The sequence below is a fragment of the Sminthopsis crassicaudata genome, chromosome 1, assembly GCF_048593235.1.
Source record: "Sminthopsis crassicaudata isolate SCR6 chromosome 1, ASM4859323v1, whole genome shotgun sequence".
In the NCBI taxonomy this organism is placed as follows: Eukaryota; Metazoa; Chordata; class Mammalia; order Dasyuromorphia; family Dasyuridae; genus Sminthopsis; species Sminthopsis crassicaudata.
This window is the reverse complement of record NC_133617.1, coordinates 394,833,832-394,856,957: the sequence shown is the minus strand read 5'-3', so window position 1 is coordinate 394,856,957 and position 23,126 is coordinate 394,833,832. Positions and strand designations below refer to the sequence as shown.

The following is a 23,126-nucleotide window of genomic DNA, read 5'->3' as shown; positions in this document are numbered from 1 at the left end:
TACAAGTTCAAATCTTTCCTCTGTCATTTACTACCCTTGTATTCTTGAGCAAGTCACTTAATTTGTTAAGTCTCAATTTCTTCATCTATAAAATGAAGGGACTGTATTAGATGACAGCTTTAAATCAGTGACTTTAAATTTGAATTTTGAAATTTAAAATACAGCCAGTGGCATATGTTATAAAGATTGTTTGATTCAAATGAAACTAGAATTTAAATTTTACTTTTAAATTCTCATTTGTTTTTCTTAAAGATTTTGTGAATATCTTTTTGAAGAAATTTTTCATGACTGTGTTTTGATACTTTTACCATTTTGATAAGATTATTAGATTGCAGGCCAAGATTATATGGCTTCCCACTAATTTCTGGGGGAATTCTTAAAACAAAAACTAATTCTTCTCAAGAAATGATCTTTGACTTTCCTTATAGCAACTCTGAAATCAAGACCATTCAAGTTTTTATTGAATCTTTCCCTATGAAATTTCCACCCAACTTTTACAGCAGAATTTATGGCATTTGAGAATTAAAAGAGAACTCAGCGGCCACATTGCCTAACCAATGCACAAAAAGAATCTCTACTGTTATTTCTTTGGCAAGTGATTATATAAGCTCTACTTAGATATTTAAGGAAGAAGCATCTACTACCTCCTGAAGTGGTCATCCTACTTTTAAACTGTTCTAGTGGTCAGGAAATCTATCTTTATATCAAGTCTAACTTGGCCTTTTTGTAACATCTGCCCTTTGAGAATAAATAGAACAAATCTAATCCACCTCCACATGACAGCCCTTCAGATTACTGAATATATCTATTCTGTCTTCACTGAGTATTCTGCAAACCGAATATGCCGAATTTTTTAAATTGATCATCACAGGAGATTGATCCAAGGCCCTTTACTATGCTAGTTCCTCTTTTCTGAGGAGGAACCTACAGTAGCTAATTAAATCTTCTTAAACCACAGTACACCAAACAAAACACAGCACTCTAAATAAGGTCTGATCAAGTCAGAGTACAGCAGACCATCATCTTTCTATTCTTAGGAGTTATGTTGAATAATGATTTTATTCCTCAGCATTTTAAAAATCAAATTTTTATATGTTAACTCATATTCTGGGTACCCAAGTTTTCCAGTGGATAGAGCCATTGAACTTGGAATCAGGAAGATTCATCTTCACAAATTCAAATTTCATCCTCAGTCACTTAATAGCTGAGTGACCCTGGACAAATCCCTTAACCCTCTTTGTCTCAATTCCTCTTCTGTTAAAAAAAAAAAAAATGAGGTAGAGAAGGAAATGGCAAATCACAGCAGTATCTCTGCCAAGAAACCTCCACCTTTCCAGTGGAGTCACAAAGAGTGACTGAAATGACCATACAACAATAGTTATTCTGCAGTTTTCTTTTTCACTTTTTTTTTTTTTTTTGCTTTTGTACTATATTAATTCATTTAGGCTTTTGATGTTGAATGTTGAGTTTTATCTAAGAATTTATCCTTTATTTTACGTGGTTATTTCATTATTTCTCATAGTAGTTAGTTTATAATTGAAAATTTTGTAAAAGGGTCCTCACACGCAAAAATATTGGGAAACACTGTATTACTAAATTCTCATTTATACTGGAATGCTTTAAAAATTCTTTCCAAGAAAGGGACCTCTATGTGCAAGAATGTTTGTGACAACCCTCTTCATAGTGGCAAGAAACTGGGAAACTACGTGGATGCCCATCAATTGGAGAATGGCTGAATAAATTGTGGTATATGAATATTGTGGAATATTATTGTTCTGTAAGAAATGATCAGCAGAAGGATTTCAGAAAGGCCTGGAGAGACTTATGTGAACTGATGCTGAGATCATTATACTTCAACAACAATACTATATGATGATCAATTCTGATGGACATAGCCATCTTCAACAATGAGATGAAACAAATCAGTTCCAATAGAGCAGTAATGAACTGGACCAGTTACACCCATCGAAAGAACTCTTGGGAGATGACTATGAACCACTACATAGAATTCCCAATCCCTCTATTTTTGTCCGCCTGCATTTTTTAATTTCCTTCACAGGCTAATTATACACTATTTCAAAGTCCAATTCTTTCTGTACAGCAAAATAGCTGTATGGACAGGTATACATATGTTGTATTTAACTTTAACATATTTAACATGTATTGGGTCAATCTGTCATCTCGGGGAGGGAGTGGGGGAAGGAGGGGAAAAGTTGGAACAGAAAGTTTTGCAACTGTCAAGGCTGTAAAATTACCCATGCATATATCTTGTAAATAAAAAACTATAATAAAAAAAATTTTTTAAAGAAAATTTTTTCCAAGAATTAGCATGTTTCTAAAATATGTTTTATCTTAAGATAAAGAAATAACATGGTTAAGTGGGGTGTTTTTCTCTGACCTTTGATGTTAAAAAGAAGTACTTTGTCCTTTTGTTAACATTGAAGACAGCACCTTATTAGATATAATAGTATTTATCCATAGTTTGCTATCCTTTGTTCTCAAAGAGGACCAAAATGACATCACTCACTATATTAGAATTGAGTTGCAATGTGTCGGATTATGGCTGATCAGAGCATTACCTTGGAATGCTGTGCCACAGGTTGGATACAAATTGTCCATATGAACATTTGGAATAGCTTCTCTTTTCTTACACATTTTGCATTTCTTTTGGGCTAATTCAATTCTATTTTGCTTACAGCACCTTCTCTGATGAGCGCACACTATGCTGGACAGTATTGTGTCAGTGTCTCCCATGTCATAAAATCAGTTCTAAAGAAAGAGAAACCTTGAAAGTATCCTTGTATCACTTTTTCTGACCCCTTTGTGAGTGCATGTCCTGTGTGAGTTCTCCGTAAAATAAGGTGGGGGTAGGGGTGGGGGGGGTTGGCAAGCATATATTTGGTACTTTGACCAGCCCAATGAAGTTGTGCTCTCTGCAGTAGTTGGAGTGCTTGGCCATTTAGTCTGAGGAAGGACCTCAGTGTCTGGTATCTTATCCTGCAAGGTGATCTTCAGAATCTTCAATTCAAATGGAAGCAATGCAATTTCCTGGCATGAAGCTGATTTACTGTCCGGTTTTCAGAGGCATTACAACAGTGAGGTCAGCACAACGGTGTAGACCTTGAGTTTGATAGTCAAATATTTCTCTCTCATACTTTGTTTATAACATTTTAAATATGATCATATTCTGATCCATTATTTCTTTATTCAATCAAAAGTTTCAAGGTATTAGAAATTAATTGTACATAACCTTTTCATTTGTTGTTAATAGTACATTTTTAAAGGTAATGGAAACATTTTAAGTCATGTTCAGTGATGGTGGATAATACAATTGCATAATTTGTAACCTTTTGTCATTTCCACTGGTTACCTTGAACAAACAATGAACCCACTGTAGTTTTCTGTCAGATCTTTTAAAAATTGTTTCAGTTAGAATGATTGCTTTATGATAATATTGTAGATTTACAGAGCCTCAAAGATCCTAAATCTTACCTTTACTTGGTAGAGATAATAAAGGGTAATTATTGCGTGGATGCCTATCAATTGAGCAATGGCTGAATAAGTTGCAGTATTTCAGTGTAATGAAATATTATTGTTCTATATATTAGAAAAATTATATTGTTCTAAATCATCCTGATGAGCAGGCTGATTTTAGAAAAGCCTGGAAAAATTTTTATGAACTGATACTAAGTAAAGTGAACAGAATCGGGAGAACATCATACACAGTAACAGTAAGATTGTTGGATGTTCAACTATTACAACTTTTCAGCAGTATAGTGATCTAAAACAATTCCAATAGATTTGGGATGGAAACATCTGCATTCATAGAAATGAACTTTAGAGACTGAATGTGAATTGAAATATGTTATTTTCACTTTCTTTTCTTTCCCATGGTTTTCCCCTTTGGTTTTGATTTTTCTTTTACAAATGACAAACATGGACATATATTTGAAATGATTGTACATATATAACCTATATGAGATTCCTTGCTATCTTGGGGAGGAGGGAAGAAAGGGAGAGAGGGAGAAAAAAATTTGGATCTCAAAATCTTACAAAAGTGAATATTGAAAACTATCTTTACCTGTAATTGGAAAAAAAATATTAAGTGGAAAAATTTTTTAAAAAAGGAATAATTATATTAGACAACATGATGCAATGAATGAAAAGCACACTAAATGGGCACTTAAAAACAAAGTTTCTCTTAATAAGCCTTTGTCCTGAATTTTCTGAGTTCACATCTGTTTCTTGACCTTACCAATGGCCATTTTCTCTTATCTTTTAAATTCAGTCTTAAGAAGTACAAGTTCTTCTAGCAACTTGTTCCAAAAGACTCCTTGTCAGAACAGTAATACTTCCTTGCTTTTTACTCTTTGCTCTTTTAGATCCCTCCCACATGACCTATCCTTGAGCTCTGACCTGAACAACCACTCCATCGTTACAGTGATTAGTGGGGAGGAGCATTTTGAAGATTATGGAGAAGGGAATGAGGCGGAATTGTTTTCTGATAACTTGTGTAATGGAGAAGCCAGCTTTAGCAGTTCCTTTCTTTCTCCCAGGTAAAAACATGTACATAGTGTTTTTGCTTTTGAATTTCCTTGATTTTGTTGTCTTTAGTCATCAGGGATGCCTTTGCCTTTTTGGTTTGTAAGAGGGAGAGGGGGAGAAAAGATCTAAATGTGGAATAATTTCAGTCTTTTTTTGAATCATAGTGACTTCTCTGAGTGAAAGATGACAGAAGGGTCACTTAACCAGTTATATATACAGATTGACACAAAAATTTAAGGCTTAAATATAATAATATAGCTTTTTTACTGCTACAAAACCATGTATTTGTAAATTTCTGATCTTGAATCTTGTTATGTAACTATATGCTAAAGAGCCATTTTTGTCTTTGTCTAAGGATTTCATAAGATTCTTTGGATTTTATAATATTGTATAGACTCTTCCATTCCAATTTTCTATTATTATTTCTGACCATGAGGTTTATTTCTGATATTTATAGTACTCCAAGAATGACCCTTCAGAAGTTTATGATTCATAGTTCTTAGTTAATATTTGCATATCATATATATGCACACGTATTTTATAATATGGACACAGCTATCTTTGAAGACATATATATAGCTAAAAATCACCTTCTTTTGCCAAATAAGTTCTAACATATCATGTTTAAAGTAATTATCATATGTACTCAGCTCTTATTATTTATAGTAAACTCTCTTAACTTTGCAGTTGAAGAAAATAGTTTAATTATATCTGACTTAATTGTTATGATCATAGATAGTATGTCCATAAAGATCAGTTTTCCCTTTACAATTCCCTGTTCCTTTTGTGTTTTTGGTTATAATAGCACTTTGTGCCTTAAACAAATTAAAAATTTTACAGTCAGATTTTGAATCATTACTGCCTAAGATTTTTGTACAAATGCTATTTGGCATGGCAGATTTCATTATTCCTAGGCCCTAAAATGAACCATGTCTAAAAGCTGAAATAAATACAGTGCTTTATATCATGTTCTATTGGCTTTTCATGAAACTTATTTAATGTTTAAAAATTTGTTTAATTTTTATTGATAACTTTTTGTTTTTCCCTCAGCTTGGGGGAACATACACTTACCTAGTAATCCATTTCTATATTTATGCTCTCTTGAAATGGATTCTGAAAGAGCAATGTTAGAATTATTAGTATTATTGTTAAATATGGTCGAATAGAAAATTGTGTTTCTACCAAAAAATTGTAGGACTAGAAAAAACTATATAAAAACACTCCAGCTCACTGTTCACAAAGTTGGAATTAATCTCATCTTAGCAAATAATTAGTTTACTCACCTTTTAAAAAATACTTTATTTAGGCTTTTAAGTTCAGTCCTTGTATCTCACTTGTTGCTCCGAGAGTTGTGTCACCAAGAGTTAAGTGATTTGCACAAAACAAGTCAGTGGCAGAGCAAGGAGTACTTAGTACTATGAGGAGTTAGGAAGCTCCTCCTACTTGTTACAAGTGGGACGAACTTGAAAATTGCTTTATTGAATTTCTCTCAGTATTAAAGCTTTTTTTCAAAGTTTTGTGGTCTTGAGAGTACCAGGCTTCATTAAGAAATTTTAATCTAAAGACCACACAACAAACTACTATGACATTTCCCCTCCATTGTTTAGATATTTTAACTAAGAATAAGATTAAATGTGTTAAGTATTTTAACATGGTTATATCAAATTAGGATCATTTTAAACAAAAATAAATGTAGGACAATGAAATGGACTGTTACTTCAGGTCATAAATAGAATAAATGTTTTAGGTTTTGCTTCTCTATTATTTACTATATAGTGCTTTCTATAGAGTTCAGTGCAAAACTCTTGAGTTGTCAGAATTCATAAATTGAAGAATTCGTATCTAAGGGTCTAAGTTTTTCCTCTGCTTATTCTTCACATTTTTATGCAATTTTTTTCCTAATAGGGCAAATGTTAATTATTTCCATTTATGATATTATTTGTAAGAAAATTGAAGCTTTTCTCACTTGGCCTTGTTAGCTCATAAGTGCCAGGAAAAGAAATTGTAAGGAAATATTTGGAAATAAAAGGGATATCAGTATCCTGAGAGAAGGAAAGAAAAATTAGCTCTAATCTATAATTGTATTAGACTTTTGAGAGTCCATCCTCTGTCCTCTTCTGATAAGAAATACCTACTATTTTTCTTTTAAAATATTTATATATCTATTGCTTTTCATGAAAGTATTATTTGTGATATAATGGGCACCTGTTATGACCACCCTCCCAATGAATATAATGAGTATTTTCATAACTCAAGCTGATATATATATATATATATATATATATATACATATATATATATATATATATATATATATATATATATATATATATATATATATATATATATATATATATATATATATATATATATATATATATATATATATATATATATATATATATATATATATATATATATAATGATTCTAAAATGAAACCAAATTAAGAATCTGAATTGTAGGGGGCAGCTAGGTGGCGCAGTGGGTAGAGCACCAGTCTCAGACAGACACTTAACACTTCCTAGCTGTGTGACCCTGGGCAAGTCACTTACCCCCAGCCTCAGGGGGGGAAGAAAAAAAAGAAATCTGAATTTAGTCCAGATAAAAAATTTGCTTTTATTGTGGAAGTTCTACTTAACTTTTTTGGAAGTACCAACGAGAAATGTAAATTCTAGTTTAGAAATACCTATATCTATATAAAGATAAGTTTTTATCTTATTTTTTCCTAGGTTGTATTGTATGTGTAGTGGTTTAGAGATATTGCTTGAAAAAATATTTTCACTTTTTACTGCTAAAATCATATTTCTGTTATAGTGTTGCCACAATGCATTTCCTTTTAGAGAAATTATTCTTTTCTGTCACATTTATATTTTGAGTATATAAAAAAATTTATAGAATTTCATTTAGCTTATATGACTAAGGAGATCAAGTCTATGCTGTAAAATATGCTGCTACTTTGATAGCCTATTTCTATTTGTTCACTCTACCTCTTATGTGTTTTTTTTCCTATTTAGGTATTACTTCTCTTGTCAAACTATATTTCAATATTAACCATTTATTTATATTAAACTCGTGGCTTCCAAAAGGTATTGTGTTTGAAGATAACCCAGAAAAGCTCCATTATAGTCCTCACTGTCCACTAAAAATGTTTACCAGAATGCTCCATAAAATTGAAAGTTCAATTAAAAATAAACCATGGGCAATTAACATATGATTCCCAGAAATAAAACATTCTGATTTTTAATAATATAATGTAATTTAATTGGTAAAACTATTCTTTGTAGGCCTTTAATATTAATGATTTATACAATAGCTATTGAAATAGTTGTAAAGTTGATTTCAGGGAATTTATGATTAAACAGGCTACCTCTGTGTTTAAACTTTATTCTTGACAGAGAAGTAGTAAACTCAGAGTCCAAATTTAGATACTTTTTTTTTTTAGAAATGGTCAATATCAGGAATTTGTTTTGCTTGACTTTACATGTCTACAACAAAGGTTTTCTTTTTCTTTCTTTCTTAATAAAGGAAGGAGAAAGTAGATTTTCGTTGATTGGAAAAAATTTAATTAAAAATTAGTTGTAAAGTATTATTTGATTTCTTCAAAAGATCCATTTCCTTGATGTGAGTTTTCCTTCCCTTGATGCAGATTGAAAACCTTCAGTGATTTAGCAAACAGTTTTCATTAATTGCTATGGCCAGTCATGCAGTAATGAGCCTCCTTCTTAGGCTAATTGTTGTGGGGCAGACCAACAAGCAAAGTTGTCACTGGATAGAGAAATGACTTGGACATCATTCCCCAATAATGTCTGTGTCACACACAGGACTGGAAGGAATGTAGTTCTTAGTGTCTTCAAGACCAGCTCTCTATACATTGTTACCTCCTCTATCCCATACTTAAGATGCATCCCTTTACATGCATATGTATGTGTTTATATGGCAGCTCTCCTGGCCCAGCCACTTACTAGCTGTGTTACCTTGCCTAAGTTATTTAACTTCCTTGTTAAAGTTTTTCTCATCTATTAAGTGGGAATGATCTTCTACAGTCAAAAGATATGGGTTCAAGTCCCACTGTTGACATTATTTTTATGAGCTTGGCCAAGTCACTTAGCACCCCTGGACCTCAGTTTCCTCATCAGTAAATTGAAGGGTGGGGTCAAATTCAGTGGTCTTCTAAGGCCCTATCAGCTCTTTATGGATGATCTTACATTCTATTTATTACTTCACAGGGTTCTTAGGAGGAAAAATGAATTAAGTGCTTTCATATGTCCTTTACAAGTGTCTGCTGCTATTTTATGTGTGTGCCCCTTATGTTACATATTATCAAAGTTTTATACTGATGACTCATTATGACATGGAGGTAACTGGGTTCTCAGTCCATCCTGACAGTACAAGCCGAGCTCACCAGCTGAAAGCCTGTTTGTGCCTCTTATCCAAGGACTAGGCAATTAAGTTTAGAGCCTTTTCAGAAGCTTTGGCCACAACAATGCATGAAGATAGTCTGCTAAGTCTACTAAAGGCACTGCAGATCATGTGCATCAGTGGAGAGAATGTAGACACTGGAAAATGATCGATCTTTTTAAGTATGAAAGTGTGGGTAGACATATGTATAGGTATATAGCATATATATGTGTATATACCTATATATACATTTACATGTATTATGTAATACATGTGTGTTTTTTGTGTGTGTATACACACACCCACACACATCTGTTTTCCCATTAAATTATAAGCTCTTTGAAAACTGTATTTTGCTTCTTTTTGTATCCCCAGCTCTTAGCACAGGGACTGGCATATAGTATATGCTTAATGTTTATCAAAATGTCATTCTCCAGTGTGATTTCTTCATCTTGAAGTTGCACATGCCTATTAAGGACACCAGACTGAAAACTGAAAGCACGTTATAACTTCAAAAAAACTTGTTTGTGGTTAATATTTTAGGTTCAGATTTTTGTGTGCAAGAACATTTCTGCTAATGATGCTAAATATTCTTCAGGCATAGTCAATTCATGTATACTGAGTCTGAAATAAAGATAAATTCTTGCTGAGTATATAATGTCTACCTTTTTATTTCTTTCCATATCTTTTAAAAAATAACATTGGAGAACTGCAGAATGTTTTATTTTAAACAACTTATAAAAATTAGATATTTTAATAAATTCCTTTGTTATTTATTCAACTATTTTATATACTGCATTCTTATACGAATATTTTATCTTTCCCCAAAAAAAGTAGTTGCTTAAGAAAAAAATGTAGCTAAATGTAAACCCAACTGGGAAAAATGAACATTTGCTGTAGTTTTTATTACAAACCAATACTTGCTCCATTGCTAATCTTCAGACACAAACTTGTGAAAGCCACATTTCTAAAACTATACTCATCCAAACTCTTCTCCTAAACTGATACTTCTGATTTCTCTAGTACCAACCCACTTGCTGCGAAACTGCACAGCATTCTCACTGATGAGGCGTTTGAATTTTACTGTAGCCAGTGCCACAAACAAATCAACCGCCTTGAGGATCTTTCTGCTCGCCTGAATGATCTTGAAATGAATAGGTAATTGGTTCAGTGAGTGGCATGGTATTTAGTTTCTCTAAGGAGAAAGGGATATATGCTCATTGTCTGTTGTTTACACCTGACTTGGAATTTTCTCATCTTAGTCTGTTTAAATTGAGATCAAAATGTCAGCTTCTGTGACCTCACTGTATCACTTGAATTTTTGAATTTCCTATTAAAGAGAAAAGTATAATGGGTGATGAGAATCTTCCCTTCCCACGGGAGTAGCACCTTTGCATGTTGTTGGTTCGGTGTCCAGTGAATTCTTTGTTTCTTCATTATACTTTGCATGATGTCCCCAAACAGTTATTGGGGATAACAATTGTTATTGGATGGTTCTTCTGAGTTAAATCCAATACAGGCAAAGCTGGACTTGCAAAGAAGATAAATTATAGAGTTATTTCATTTATTTGAATTGTTTCATTTTTCATATTACAAAAGGACTTATTTTTATATAGGATTCATTTAAATAACTAGCTAGTTAACATACAACATAATTATAAATCTAATTTATTTAACTTCTATGCAAACATTAAAGCACTATATAAATGCTAATCATTATTATTATTAGCAAAAATTCTAGGGAATGTACTCATGCAAAATATATTTGTTCTCAAAATTAGATTTTGTTTTGAATAGATTTTACTAAGATTGCTTTTGGCTTTAGTCAGTTACCATAAAAATTCAGCTTTGTTTTCTAACCTCTATGTTTAAAAAGAAAAAGTCTGAGTTTCAGCAGCAAATCAGTGGTACCAGATTCAACTTTCCCCTTTCATTTACAAATTATCTGTTTTCTTCTCTCATTTCTGATCCCTGACTAGTTCAAATCAGAACTTTCCTGGTTTTTAACATCTCCAAGTTAGATTTCTTTAGACCTTTTCCTTTTATAGGTACCTTATAACTTCAAAAAAAAAAAACTTGTTTGTGGTTAATATTTTAGGTTTAGATTTTTTGTGTGCAAGAACATTTCTGCTAATGACACTAAATATTCTTCAGGCATAGCCAATTCATGTATACTGAGCCTGAAATAAAGATAAATTCTTGCTGAATATAAAAATGTTGGCATTCATTCAAAGTGTTTTCTAAAATACATATATATTTTTTCTTTTTCTTTTTCTTTTTTTTGAAAAGCACTGCCAATTTCTGTCTTACTACATGCTTTTTTTGTGGTTGTTCTTTGTTAGACAAAAATGGAGTCATTTGTTGATCTTTAGTTGCAAATGAATTGATATAATTAAATTTAGTGTTAGAACTCTGTTTGAATCCTGATTGTAGCCTACCTATATATTTCTTCTAATTACTTATAGCCTTTGGCTTTTACCTATAGCATCTAAGGATTTTTTCAAAGGTTAAAGTCTTAACTCTGATACTATGATTTATACAGGAAGAGTCATGAAAAGTTTTTTTTAATGGGTTGAAAAAACTATAGTAGGGTAATAGGGGGTAGTGATAGAATGGATATTTAAGTTCATGAAATATTTTTACTAATCATCTATAGATAAAGTAAATCTTTTTTGGGGAGAGAAACAGGCCAGGCCAATGGAGGATAGAGATAATGGATTACATAATGAGATGAGCAGTGGTTGAGGAATCATGAGCAAAGGATGGGGAATCACGATATTTGGGTTCCAGGTGCAGTTCTGACCGACTTGTCATAAAGATACAGCATCAAAAATTGGGAAAGTAGTAGTAGAAGGTATCTATAGTATTCTAATAGTATTATTGATGAACATTATTTGGGGAATACCTATAAAATGAGAGGCTGAGATTAGATGTTTTTTTCCAGTGTCAACAGTTCTGTGAGTTTGACATTTCATCAGAAAACCCTTAGTGATTCTGCTGGTTATATGGGCCACAGGAGTAGTACATATGCATGGACAACAGGATTTGAAATTTGTGGAAACCTGAAACATAAAGAATAGGAATCTGATCCACTGAGCACAAGTACCTATTAAAGAAATAGATGGCAGAAAAGAGCATGAACCTTACTTAGGTTATAATATTAATAATAATAATATTAATAGATGTTATAATAATATAATAATAATGATAGGTATAAGGTTATAATAATATTATATTTTTATAACACTTAGAAGTTGGCAGAATGCTTTACATACTTTATTTCATTTGACTCTCACAACAACTGTTTTTAAGTGTTGCTATTACTCCCATTTTCTAGATAAGGAGATTAATTGATTTTCTTAGAGTCCCATAACTAGTGAGTATCAGAGACAAGAATGGAAATCAGGTCCTCCAAATCTGAAGTTCATTGTGCCATGCTACTCATGGTAAAGTGACCTAGTTAATCATGCTATGACTGTGATGAACTGACTTAGCAAAAAGATAGAAGTTCACCCAGAGAATCAAGAAAATAGAAGCTGGAACAGTTGGTTTAAAGACAAAATTAATAATTTGTTTTAGTCATCAAATATGTTCCTACTGCATGTAGACCACAATGCTGGATACTGTTTAGTAATTTCTAATGTAGGTATGTCTGTTGCCTTTGAAAATAAAAGCAGCATTCTTACGAATTTGAAGTTGAAATTCTATTCTGGCAAAACCTAAAGTTTTTTAATAATTTTTCTCTACTACAATTGGAATAAAATTAGAGTCTTAGCTTGTAAGATAGTTATGAACACCATTATAACATTTGTTTTCAAGTATACAATACTCAATCATTTTAAAATAGCTTTGCCAAACTCTGAGAAGAACAGAACAGAACTCTGAGAACAATAAAGACATAGCTTTATAAGAAGTAAATTGGGTTAATTTAATATAAGTTGATTTACAAATTAATTTTACTTAACTTGCATTAGAACTCTTTTCAACCACATCTTTTTAATTCATGAGAATAGGTTAATGATCTATTCAAAATAAAATATTAGAAATCATGCATTTTGCCAGCAAATACATAGTCAAGATTAAGATATTTTAAACAATATTGTATTATAATTTCCAACAAACAAGGAAAAGATACTTAAAAAATAACTTTTTCCTCAATACCTAGGATAATAACATTGCATGTAGAATAGATGCTTAATAAAAGTTTGAAGGCAATAAATGATTGTCCTAGTCCAGAATTCCATTTCAATGAATTTTGTAAAGAAGTATAATTTAGTCTTAATTCTATTGTAGAATATTTAAGCTCTATTCTAACACTGGACATAAATTCAAAAAATAACTATAAATTCTATTCATCTTATTGATACTTTGCAGCAATATTTTATTTCACTCAATTTTAAAAGTGATAATATACTTAGGATTGCAGCTTTAAATAATAAAAACTTTTAATGGGATGGCAACCAATTTATTGAAGTGTAGTGATTAGTTAATTACATTTGTATTTTTGATGTTATATTTAGGGAGAATAGCTGCTAGTCAGAAGAAAGGTGGAAAGGCAGGCTGGTAGAAAAATTGGCATATAAGTTTTTAAAGGTGACATAAAAGTAAGTTCCGTAAATTAATTTGTGACTTGATCTTTACATAGGTTATATCTTAAATAATTATTGATTATTAAATAAGTACCAATAATTTATTAAATAAATATCAATATTATATCTTAAATAATTAAGCCAAAAATTATATGGGATTGTGTGTAGGTCTTTTTGTTCATGTAAATGAATTTCATAAGTGCCAACTTCTTAATATCAATAATCATTATTTTCATCTTTCTAGTTATTAGAGATCACATACTTTTCACAATACCAGAATTAAAAACTATCAGCAAATTACTAGACTTATAATAAGTGTTGTTAGTTATTAAGATATTTAGAATATTATAAGATATTTAGAAGAATATTATAGTTAAATGGCAAAAGAAGAAACACCAGCCATGTGGGAAAGGTAAGTTTTAAAATGTTGATAGCCTCTTTCATGTTAAGGTGAAAAAGAAAACCCTCCCTGATACATAAAATCATTTGGTTTGAGTAGATGGGTAATGGTCTTTAGTTGATAATTAGCTGTTTTAAATGCAAAATTATGTTGGTATGTTTTCTATATTCTAAATAGCAAAAATGAATAGCAATTAGAAAACCACCATAGAGTTATCCCAACTTACTGTGAAAAACCAGTGGTTAAGTTAGACTAAAACAAATTCTTTTAAATTGATAAATTATTTGAAACATAACACTCCAGTCATGGTTCATCTTTTTATTTTTAATACTATGTGTTGTTATCCATTCTGATTATCTATTTTCCTTTAAGCTAAGTATTATTTGAATATTTTATCAGGTGAATTAGTACAGCCAGTAGCCTTACTTGTCCTAACTTGGTCTTGTTATTGCTATTTTGGGTAAAGATCTGTTTCAGAACGAAAATTACCCAGCCATTAATGCTTGTGATAACTGTAGAAATCTCGGAGGACTTTATTTAAAAGGGTTTTTTATGCTTTCATGTAAAAGGGGGCCTAGCCTAGGACTTTGCATGGATACAGTTATTGAAAAGCAAGCTGAGTGTGCATGCTTGTGTTTTCACCATTTGCTAAGGATGTGCCCCTATCCTTATATCTCTCTAGTCTGAATTTCCTGTTTCCTTTTGCTTTTCTCTGTCAGTTTTCCTGACTCTGTTTTCCTGTTGTTTTTGTTCATTCACAGTCCAAATAAACGACTCTCCAGTAAGAAGGTAGCAAGGTAAGCAAATACTTTATTTCATTTTCAAAGAAAAGTTTTCCCTAAAACTCATTGTTACTTAAAGAGCATAATTTCTCCTTTAAAAAAAAAAAATTTCATTTCTCACCCCTGACCACCAGGAAACTGAAAAGGATTTAAAATTTTTTAATTTTTTCTTTTTTAGTTTAATTTGGAAAAACTTTTGAAAGATATTTCTAAATAGTGTCTGTTTAAATTTGAATTAATCTTTAGTTATATGTGCATACCCATTTATAGAAAACTTATAAGATATTTTCTCAAATAAAATGGTAACAATAACATTTACCCCCAATTTTCTTAGAATTCAACATAGCAGTCTAAAGAATTGAAATTTTAGGTTTGCTACCTTTGTACCAAGAGCTATATAGAAAAAAAAAGGACTGAAATCTTGATGATAGAATAACATAACATTCCATTCTTGGCTTATATTAATCTCAGGATCATTTGCCCCTCCAGGACTACTATACCTGTCCTATTTCTAGTTTACTTCTTGGATACTATAGAAAACCTCAGTAAAAATTCTTAGCCAGTTTAGAATGTGGCTTAATGGTGTTTCTTTCCTTTGACTATCTGCCATGGTCTATTATGTTTGATTTAATTTTACTTCATAATGAACAATAAGATCTACATAGACTCTCCTTACCATAACATACAGCAGGAACAACTGTTTTTTTTTCTTTTTTTTTTTTTTTTTTTTTAACTCTATCATTGTACTATTGAGACTATATATCATTTTAATTTTCAAATTAATATCATTAGAATTTTTTAAAATTAGGTATCACCTTTCTAATAACCTCTCCAGGGAAATTTCCTGGAATTTAGGGTAGTTATACTAACATAGAAACAAATAATCATAGATTTTCATGTTGAGAGTAATTTCATTTGGATGTCAACATTTCTTCAGCATTCCTAAGATATTTACTCAGTTTAGAGGTGATTATTCAAACCATGTGTTTCATTTAAATCAGTTAGTTGAATAACATCAAAAACTAAATTCTTACTTTTAAGAACAAGTTTTGAAGTAAATAGGAAACTTTTTTGTGGGTATAAGAGACAATAAAAAATAGTAGAAAGAACTGATATTTGAAGACTATCTGAAAACTTTATTTTGTCCATATTTTCAATCTTTTCTCTTTCCCTGTTACTACCTACCAGTGACTCCTTTTCACCTGAAATGTCCACAAATAGTAAATTTGAAGAATAGTTATTTAAGTTTTATTCTCTACCTCTTGTGAAAGAGATGTTAGTAAATCAGTAAAAATATGGTTAGTAGTATAAAGAAATAACCAGGGCCTAGATGATCCATTTATGATTTATTTATGGAGAAACTAATTCAGAGTACATGATGAAGGTAGAATTCAGTCTACTGTACTACACTGCTTCCCAGTTGTAGATGAAGAATAAATAAATATTTGAATAAAAGAATAAAAGTTCTTATTGCATATATCAAAGATCAGAGGTATATTTTTTATTTTCAAGAATATTAATTTAAAAAAAGAAAAATTGCTTGATGTAATTTTCAGTAAAACAATTATAAATTTAAGGTTCTTTTTCCTTTGTCCTCTCTGATCCCTAGGGACCAGAACATAGATTGGATTAAAAAAAAAAAATCCAACACCACCAAGTAATTGTAAACTTGATAAACAACTTTATCCAAGTAAATCCTAAAGAAAAAAATTGCAGCCAAAGTCCATCACAATTCCAGAATTTTCCTGATAGATTATACTATCTCATACATTACATGACCATAGCTTTGTGTAAATACAACTGTTTTGTAAAATTGGTAACCTTTCTTTGGCATCCCTACTGAGGTATAAATACTACTTTTTCAAATAGGCAACTTGACAAATATATTAAGGATAAATTTAAATGATAAGGTTGTGTACAAAGTATCATAAGCTTAAATTAATATTTTACTAGTTGGAGGAGTAAGAAAGTATTTCATAATATAAAATGCATGTTATTTTTTTTTAATTACACCTGAGCACAAAGTTCTTTTATCCCATCAACCTGACAGAACAAGTTGGAGGAATAAGAACTTCTTATTCCAAAGGTTGCTAGAAAGGTTGTAGAGAATGATATGTTAGTGAGAAAGTTCATTTTCTCTTTTATACACTTTGAGGAAAGAGTTTAGTGACAAGAAAATGCTTCATCTCTGAATGAGCTGGAAAAATTCTTGGAAATAACCCCTATCTGGTTTTTTCTCCATTTAATAATAACTAGGGAATTCTAATGCTTAAGAAGCTATTTATTCAAGTAGCATCTGTATTTTCCTTCTTTCTAATGAGCAAGTATTTCCTTTGGTTTGGTTTGTTTTTTTCTTATTATAGACATCTCCATCAGACGGGGACCCTGACTGTTGAGGCTATGGAAGAACCTTCTAGGGATCCTATGGACTGTACAGATGAGGACATTGCTGACAAGGTAATTACTTCACCTGGGCATTTGTTTTCATCAGAAGACCAGCATCTGAGAGAAACCAGAGTAAAACTTGAAATGTTTATGTTCATAGAAATTGCATGCTCTGTTATCTCATAATTTAAGGCTTAATACCTAATTTCATTGAAACACTGTGACATTATTCTCAGTTTATCTACTTCTGTCCATATATACCTTTCAGACAGGTATTTAGTAAATAGTAAGAAAGTATATAGGGAATAATAGGGGCAGCAGGGGGTGCAATAGATAGCATCAAGCCTGGAGTCAGGAAGATCTGAGTTCAAATTTGACCTCAGACATTTGCCAACAACGTTACTCTGGGCAAATCACTTAATCCCTATTTGCCTTGGTTCCTCATCTGTAAAATGGGAATGCTCTGGGGAAGTAAATAGTAAACCACTCCGGTACCTTTGCCAAATAAACCCCATGGACTTGGTCACCAAGAATCAGATGTGGCTGAACAAATGGGGTGATGCTTTAGGATGGTGCACTCACAACCCACATTATCTTGAGGCATGTGTGTTCGTAGTACACGATTTAATATGATATATTCCTTCAAAGTCTCACTGAGTTCTTGTCTTTTTCATCAAGCATTCAGCTTTCCTGTGATAGAAAAGAGGCAGAGAGGAAGCTCAGTAGCAAGGGCAGCAGGAGCCAGGAGCAGACTGGGGCAGGCTGAGCCTAGAGGGTTGGATTCCAGGAAGTGGGGCGAGTTATGAAGCCACACAGTCTGTGACTTTAGACAAGTCACTGAACTGCTGTAGGATTCAACTAGATGTTATAGAATCTTTTCTAGCTCTAAATGTCTTGATACTACAAGCAGACTGACTTTTTATCAGGACATTAAATTAAGAGAGCTTCTCCCCATCCTGTAGGCCTCTGGGTCTTTGAGAGAGAAAGAGAGCAATAGGACTAGAGCTTTTTACAGATAATTCAAGTCTCCTTACTTACTGATGCCACAAATCTTTTAGCATTTCTGAACCTCACTTTCTTTCTTTGTAAAATTAGAATAATAATAGCATCTGTTTCACAGAGTTGTTGTGAGGATCCATTGAGATATATGTAATTCACTTTGCTAGCCTTAAAACGTTACATATAAATGTGAGCTATTTTATTATGTTCACAGTTTAGTTTAAAACCCTAAGCAAATTAAAGCTTGAAGATGATGACTTAACTTTGGTATCTCTCAGTGCCCTTGTATGTACGCACATACACATGTGTGCGTGCACACACACACACGCACACACACACCCCAAATTCAGGAGTCCAGTGCTTTCTACTTATTTTCTGATTGCTGTGAACTTGCTACTCCTGTGCTTCACTCAAATGTGCCTTCCACTAGGGTCCTCTTCCCCAAAAGTACTTATGCCTCCCCTCAAAATGCCCATTTTTAAGTGTAGCTGATCATAGTTATTAAAAAGGAAGCAAGATATGGTGGAAGGAACACTGGCTTTGTTAGAGCTGGAAAGTATCCCAAAGTTCATCCAGTCCACAGTTATCAAACTTGGACTGCAGAGATATCTTTTTTTTGAGTTGGACACCTCTCATCTAGACCAGGCCTTATATTTTTTAATGAAGTACAATTCAAAGTCATGAAGTGATTTGAGCAAGATTGTACAACTAGTTAATAGTAGAGCCAGAGTTGGAACCAGGGCATCTCACTCACTGTTCAGTGTCCTTTGTACCATCACATTGCAATGATCTACAGTACAATGTTTCTCTTTAAAGGTAATTATTTAAAATATGCTTTAGTAACTTTCTGTTTTTAGTAGTACAGAGTGTCAACATACTGTTCTGATTTTGCAATATTACATTTTAAAAATTAAGCATAGATAAAATATTACTCTTGTATTTTAAGTACTTAACAAACCTTAATTTAAGTGTTTTTCCAATATTCCCATTTATGTTACCTTTTTTTAAAAATCAAATAACTTATAATGGTTAATGAAACTTAATAATTGCTCTGCAATGCTCTGCATTCTTAATAATTATGTTGTCACATTTTTCAGTAGTGCAATAAGAAGGAAATTATAACCATTATGTAAAAAAGAAATATTTGTTTTTGAAGGATAATGAGAGAACTGAAGCAGAGCTCTTTCCTTAGCCTTGTTCTGTTTGTCATTTTAGGAGGAAGAGATAATGAGCTTATCAGGTTTATAGATTACATTAAAACCATCTGAAACCTTGACAGATAGGATTAAGAATATAGGTTTTATATTATGTAACAGATTTGATATTCAAAAATATTTTGTCATCTTGAAATAGTGAATTGAAACTAACAAAATGGAACTTAATAGGATAATCATTCAGTTCATTAATGAGCATTTATTAATTACCTACTCTGACCAGGCACTCTGCTAGATACAAATACAATAAATGAAACAATGCCTATTCATAGGAAAAGTATAGTCCTTTACTTGGATTGAAGCTTCAGCTGGACAAGTTGAGGTGGGGAAGAGGTGGCTTAAAACCAGTTCATGTGAAAAAAGAAAAATCTAACAGAACAATTCAGAAATAGAATGGACTGCCTTGGGAGGGCATAGCTTCCCTTTGACTGGTAGATATAGCCAGTATGTAAGATTTGATTATTAAATTACTACTCAGGGTTTGATTGTTAAACTTAAGAGTGTGTCATGCATACTTTTTTTTTTCCTTCCAGAGAGCCCATTGTTAGATACTTTTTAGCATGCTGCTCCATGGACCATCTATCTCTTAAAAGCCCCCTTTGATGCTAGATTCTCAAGTGAAGGAAGGAAAATAGAGGAGAAAGGAAACATTATATGAATTCATTCCTAGATACACAGTACTAATTTTCCTGCATAATTTAATATTTATCAGTTTAAAGGGGTTTATAACCCTTTTATAGACCAATTATATTACATAAAGTCAGTATAAATAGATCTAAAATCTTAACTCAAAAAGAGTTTTGTCATAGAGGTCTCACTGGAATAAGAGAAATGAAAATGAAAATAATTCTGATGTTTTATCTCTCCTCAGATTTGCAAAAATGATAAAAGATGAAAATAATCATTCTTATTGGGATTGTGAAAGATACACTGTAGTTATATGCTGATATTAGATTAATATAATTGATACATTGTGATAGAGTTGTGAATTGGGTCTAGTAGGGTTGTCAATTGATATGACATTATGTGTAAAGAAATGTGGAATTAAGCTTAAAAAAAAACAAAAACTAAAAATGTCCATATCCTTTGATCCAGAGATCCTTCTAGGGGAGGAAAAAAAGAGCCCTAAGGAGATCAAAGCCTGAAAGAAAGTCTTGTATACAATAATAATCCTAATAATAGAAATAGTAATAATAACAACATATTGCTTTAAAGTTTGCAAAGCGCTTTGCATATAATCTCTCATTTTATATTTGCAATCACATTGTGAGATAGTAACTATTATTATTTCCATTGTATAGATTAATAAACAGGCTAAGAGAAGTTAATATTCATAACAGTCCTTATGTGGCAGAAAAGTTTTAGAAACAAAACAGACGCTTTTATCAACTGGGGAATGACTGAACTAATTGGGGTACATTCATATATATGAAGAAGTTGGAGAAGGAAAAAGAAGGTGAAGAAGGTCAGAGGAACATAATATGTCTTAAATGAATTAATGCAGTAACCTAAGTGAGGAAAAAATATACACATTGACAACAGTGTAAATAGAGCAGCAACAACAACAAAAACAGGAAGCTGAATGTTATATAATTATAATAACCAAGCTTGACCTGAGAAAGAGAAAACTCCCCTTACTTCATTGCTGAGTTATGAGACTATGGACGTGAAATAGAAATGCTGCCAGCCATAATCTATTTGTTGATGAGTTTTGCTAAACAGCTTTTTCTTCCTTTTTTTAAAAGTTTTTGTTAGAAAGCATAGATTATTGTGTGACAAGAAAAGGTTATACTTGTAAATGAGTGTGATTTTAAAAAAAGATATCAATAAGAATAAAATTTAAAATCTTTATAAAGGAAATAGCACTGGATTGAGAAGTAAGAGATGAATGAATCTAGCCCCAGCTCTTCAATTATTTATCTATATGGTGCAGGACATGGTACTTGGTTCCCTTTGAAACTCGGTTTTTCTCATCCATAAAGTCAAAGAATGTAATGGTTAATCTCTAAAGTTCTATCCAGCTTTAATAGCCTAAAATAATCTCTTTCAATCTCTTCTTCTTAGACTAAAAAATTTATAATAATCATATTTGTATAATAGTATAAGATTGAAAGTGCTTTCTTTAAATAGGAAAGCTTATAATCCTAAAAAAAAAAAAAAAAAAAAAAAAGATATTTTCTTCATAGCAACACTCTGAAATAGTAAAGACAAAGTATTATACCATTTCACAATTGAAGAAACTGAAATTAGGAGGCTTGCTCATGATCACAACACAACCTTCTTAATGCCCAGGTCCACTGCTCTTTCTACTTCACCATGACAATCTGCTTTCATATGTATATGCAAGTCAAAAAAAAATGTTAATTTGTAGATAAAATACATTATTTATAAAATTAGCATTTTAAAAATTTTAATTCAAAAAGATAGCCATGGTAAATCTAAAATGATCAAATAGTTATAGTAATAATAATAGTAATAAAACATGAAATGTTTTATGAAGCACTTTATTAAATAATCCTGTGAAACAGTGGAAAAGTCTCATTTTATAGATTAAGTAATTTGAGGAAGTTCAAAATAGTGCAGTGGCTTGCCCTTGGTCATATGATTATTAAAGACTAGAGTTTTGACTAGAACTTGGGTCTTCTAACTCCAAATCAGAGCTTTTTCACTGATAGCACACTATGTATCTAATAAAGCCAATGGTAAGGTACAATTGCTTTTAAACTGGTCATTACATTTTTTGCACATATTTGTACTTTGGAAATCTGTAAATGTTACAAATTAAGGACTGAATTACTGTTTTGTTGATTGTCCAAATCTAAGAAGATGATGGAAAAAATACTAATAATGTATATTAAACTTAAAAGTGGGTCATATATACATTTTCCCCCAGAAAAGCTATTTTGTTAAACTCTTACCAACACATCACTGACTTAAGCTCATGCTAAGAGAATGCAGTATATGATATGCACTACCATAGTATTTGGGTGTTTAAAAAGAACTCATGTTAAAATATGAAACTAGCAGAAGTGATTAGCATAGTATATACACTCTGGAGGAAAAAAAAGAAGTTGATGCAAATATAGAGCAAGAATCACCCACTCTTCCAGATAAATGGTCAAAGTCTATGAATAGATTATTTCAAAAGAAGAAACCCAAGCTATCAACATATAGAGAAAATGCTTTAAATTACTAATAAGAGAAATGTAATTTTTGTTTTACTTTATAATTTTTTATAATTTAGCACATAAGGTACTGCCAACTTTTAAAATATATATATGTATTGATAAGTTTTGTTTTTATATTACTTAAATTATCCTTTTATTCCTTCACTTCTCCTAAATCTCATCCCAGAGAGCCATCCCTTATAAGAAAAAGTTTTTTAAAGGGAGGAAGAGAAAAAAAAAATCAGCAAAACCAGTAACCACATTGAAAAGTCTGACATTTTATGTAGTATTCCACACCCCCATTTATCTCCATGGATCCCCATCTTTGAAGTGGGTACAGGTATTATCTTCTCATATCTCTTTTTGAGGACTAAACTTTATCATTATAATCTCACAGATTCAATTGTGACACTTTTATAGATGTTGTTTCTTTTTACATTGTTGTAGTCATTCTATATTCTCCTTGTTCTTACTTCACTTTGCATCATTTCATACAGATATTTGTAAACTTCTCTGTATTTATCACTTTCTCTAAGGTCTTATAGCACAGTAATAGTCCATTCCATTCACGCAATACAATTTGTTAGAAATGTCTTAATAGGCCTTTGTTTCCAGTTCTTTGCTATTCAAAAAGTGCTGCTATAAA

The 23,126-nt window shown here is 31.6% G+C and overlaps 1 protein-coding gene across 4 annotated transcripts in view; it reads left to right on the top strand.

Moving 5' to 3' along the window:
* RAB11FIP3 (RAB11 family interacting protein 3) overlaps positions 1-23,126 on the top strand; it is a 147,117-nt gene that overhangs the window by 100,882 nt on the left and 23,109 nt on the right. For 2 of the 4 annotated variants that reach the window (XM_074279806.1, XM_074279808.1), the window contains 3 exons: positions 4,383-4,556; positions 14,695-14,730; positions 17,079-17,172. In XM_074279806.1, the coding sequence (XP_074135907.1) occupies positions 4,383-4,556; positions 14,695-14,730; positions 17,079-17,172 (304 nt within the window). Of the gene's footprint in view, positions 1-4,382; positions 4,557-9,967; positions 10,103-14,694; positions 14,731-17,078; positions 17,173-23,126 lie in introns of all 4 variants that reach the window. The other 2 variants (XM_074279805.1, XM_074279807.1) reach the window with 2 other exon arrangements.